Consider the following 3,744-nt stretch of genomic DNA (forward strand, 5'->3'; position numbering starts at 1 on the left):
ACACTTACAAAATATTTGTTGTAAATAATAAAACTAAGAAATATGCCACGAATATTTTTCTCTAATTCCAGTTCTTTAAACTTGCGATAGAATTTAAGCTATAAAATGTTCAATATTTATCTTATTATTCCAGAATCCGTTATATGTTTTCACTTAGACGAGTGGTCTTCAACCCGCAGACTGGAAGAAACTTCTACAACAACGATGAGCGAAATGTAATTTTCAATGTTATTACTTCAAATGAAAGCTCTTGGAAACTGGGATCACTATGCTCTTGAAAACGTTTGAAACTCTGTCGTTTTAAATTTAAATTTAGAGCTAAAAATGTAGCTGTCTCCTAAAATTGTTGAATGTCACCCTTTCTTGACTGTCTTGTCCCTCACTCCTTCTTTCAACAGTCGGTCACCCTAAGTATCATTCACTTTTTGGCCCAGAGTCCTATTATATCTTACCTTTAAAACGAGTGCTTTTCTAAAATTTAAAAAAATATTCCATAAACTCCTCAATGTCTTCAGTTAGACGGGTTCGATAATTGGGCACCTCCTGGAAACATCGTTGCGCTACAGTGTCCCTATCACACAGCCAAAACTTCTTGAATGAATCTTCTGTGCTTAATACAGGTGTCAGAATGTTCGTCGGTACCAGATAAATCTGATGAAAGCACGGAGCCATGATCCGCGCTGCGCCACTGTAATAGTTACAACTTTCACGGAACTCTTCCCACTGGAGTATTGGGACATCGTTCTCTTGTAACTCACTCTCCAACCGCTGGTGATACATCGCGAGCAACTTCTCTAGATGATCCCGCCGAAATTCGCGGCTGGTGACCATGTGAAGAAACATCATCACGTCCAGCGCTGGCGGGGCGTAACGAAACACCTGGAAATCTAGCAGACGAACTTCCACTGGCTTTTCCCTGTCACTCGCGTACCGGAACATTAAATTACTGGGCCACATATCTCCATGACAGATTACATTCCTATATTTATCAGAAGGTTGGACGTAATTGAACATCAATTCACATTTATCCTGGTAAGAGTCTAAAATTTTTCCAAACCATTCAGAATCTTCTCCGTACTTTTTTGACATACTAATTAATCTGAGAAATGTTTTCACCCCAGTTTGAAACCAAAACTGAAGTTGACTCTTACCACTTCTTATAAAGCTAATTTCGAAACACACATCAGAACAGAGTTCGTTCAATTTGCAGGCTTTTCCGGATATCTGAGACTCCTTTTCTTCGTATATAATAGATGCAGCATGGAAACGAGCTAACGCTATTAGAACTAACTCACAGAGAGAATAGTCCATGTACTCTTCCCTGTCGGACAACTCAAATCCAGCCGCCACCAAATCCTCCAGAACTAGGACATCAGATCGCGTGAAGTAGCACTGCGGCGCCCAGGGGAATTCTTCTTGACAGCGTGGAATCAGCCCGTACTTCCTAAACCGCTCAAAAATATCCGAGTAGACAGCAACTTCCTTGAGAAAAGCATCGGTTGAACTAACAAACTGTGCATAGTATCCTTCCCCCTTAGGCAGCGTCTTGATGAAGAATTTCAGCTCTTGATAGTTCTGTTGTCCGTCTACCATAACAGTCACGTGCACATGAAAGTGGTCACCAAGGAAACCATTCAGCTCCTTACTTTTATCACCATAAGAGACCGATACTAGTTCAAACTTTGTTGTCTCACCTAGCCGGCACATCACGGCTTGAACCCACTCCTCGCTAGACAGAAGTGCACTTGGTCCCTCCATGTCGCGTGCTAACTCACAACTGTTCGTCTGCGACCCTGACTGGCATTAATACTGCACTCGCGGTCAATTAAACCATTTGAGAGTACAAGTGATTTTAACCTTGATTTATGAACATAAAATCACAATTCTTCAGGAGAAACGCACGTGCTTTGAATCAAAACCCAATGAAAGAAAATATTCTAATATAAAATAAAACGCTGTCCTTAGTTGGCCCACTCGAAATAAGAAGAAAACGCAGATATTTGTTTGAAAAGGTGCAGATATTTAGTACATGTACATGTAGTATTCGAGCCGAGTTGAGTGGCTCAAGCGGTTGAGGCGCTGGCCTTCTGACCCCAACTTGGCAGGTTCGATCCTGGCTCAGTCCGGTGGTATTTGAAGGTGCTCAGATACGTCAGCCTCGTGTCGGTAGATTTACTGGCACGTAAAAGAACACCTGCGGGACTAAATTACGACACCTCGAAGTCTCCGAAAGTCGTAAATGTAGTTACTGGGACGTAAAGAAAATAACAATCATTCACTCATATCATTTTTGCGCTTAAGGACAGTGTTTGAACTCGAATATCTCATGATGACACAATTATCACTTCTTTCCCTTCTTCATCTTCTCTTCCCAAAATATCTTCATCCTTTGGCTGTGCTCCTGTTTCCTTTGATCTCTCCACAATATTCCTGTCTTCTTCTTCTTCTTCTTCTTCTCATTTACTATAAATGTTTAATATCTATTTTTTCTGAATTCCTTTCTGTCTCCTATCATTTGCCTGTTGATCCCCACCTGCCTTAAGTTTTCCTCTATTTCATGATACCAATTTTTTCTTCTTGCTTGAACTGTTTACTACATCAAAGATTTTCTTTGTAAGTATGTTGTTTTCCATTCTCTTTATGTGCCCATAGAAAGTTAGTCTGCGTTTCCTGATCATGTCTGTGAGTCTGTCAGTGTGCTGGTACAGCTCTTCAGTAGGTCGTTTCATCCATATGCCATCTCTGTGTATTGGTCGAAATATTTTTCTGAGAATTTTACATTCTATTTTTTCTGTGTCTATGATACTTGATGCATATTATTATTATTATTATTATTATTATTATTATTATTATTATTATTATTATTATTATTATTATTATTATTATTGTCCGCCTCTGTGGTGTAGTGGTTAGCGTGATTAGCTGCCACCCCCGGAGGCCCGGGTTCGATTCCCGGCTCTACCACGAAATTTGAAAAGTGGTATGAGGGCTGGAACGGGGTCCACTCAGCCTCGGGAGGCCAACTGAGTAGAGGTGGGTTCGATTCCCACCTCAGCCATCCTGGAAGTGGTTTTCCGTGGTTTCCCACTTTTCCTCCAGGCGAATGCCGGGATGGTACCTAACATAAGGCCACGGCCGCTTCCTTCCCTCTTCCTTGCCTATCCCTTCCAATCTTCCCATCCCTCCACAAGGCCCCTGTTCAGCATACCAGGTGAGGCCGCCTGCGCGAGGTACTGGTCATTCTCCCAGTTGTATCCCCGACCAAGAGTCTGAAGCTCCAGGACACTGCCCTTGAGGCGGTAGAGGTGGGGTCCCTCGCTGTGTCCGAGGGAAAAGCCGACCCTGGAGGGTAAACAGATGATGATGATTATTATTATTATTTTTATTATTATTATTATTATTATTGTTATTATTATCAACAGTATAGAGGGGGCGAGGGTGAAGGTACCAAGCGAGTTGACCGTGCGGTTAGAGTCGCACAGCTGCGAGCTTACATTCGGGATATATAGGTTTCGAATCCCACCGTTGACACCCCTGGAGATGGCTTCCCGTAGTTTCCTATTTTCACAACAGGCAAATGCTGGGGCTGTACCTTAATAAAGGCCACGGCCACTACCTTCCCAGTCGTAGCCCTTCGATGTGTTAAGGCAACGTTGAAAAAGTAGCAAACAAAAGAGGTAGAGGGCCAGGGTGTGAAAGGAGGAGGTTCGAATTGCACTGTACGCACAAGTTGAAAAAACTACT

General features: G+C 42.3%; 1 protein-coding gene across 1 annotated transcript; it reads right to left on the bottom strand.

Annotated features, from left to right (window-relative positions):
* Positions 1-471: 471 nt before the first annotated feature.
* On the bottom strand, positions 472-1,712 carry LOC136877827 (uncharacterized). Its single transcript, XM_067152030.2, has one exon. The coding sequence runs from the start codon at positions 1,705-1,707 to the stop codon at positions 472-474; it is 1,236 nt and encodes a 411-aa protein (XP_067008131.2). The 5' UTR covers positions 1,708-1,712.
* Positions 1,713-3,744: the final 2,032 nt, after the last annotated feature.

Source organism: Anabrus simplex, chromosome 7, assembly GCF_040414725.1.
Source record: "Anabrus simplex isolate iqAnaSimp1 chromosome 7, ASM4041472v1, whole genome shotgun sequence".
NCBI lineage: Eukaryota > Metazoa > Arthropoda > Insecta > Orthoptera > Tettigoniidae > Anabrus > Anabrus simplex.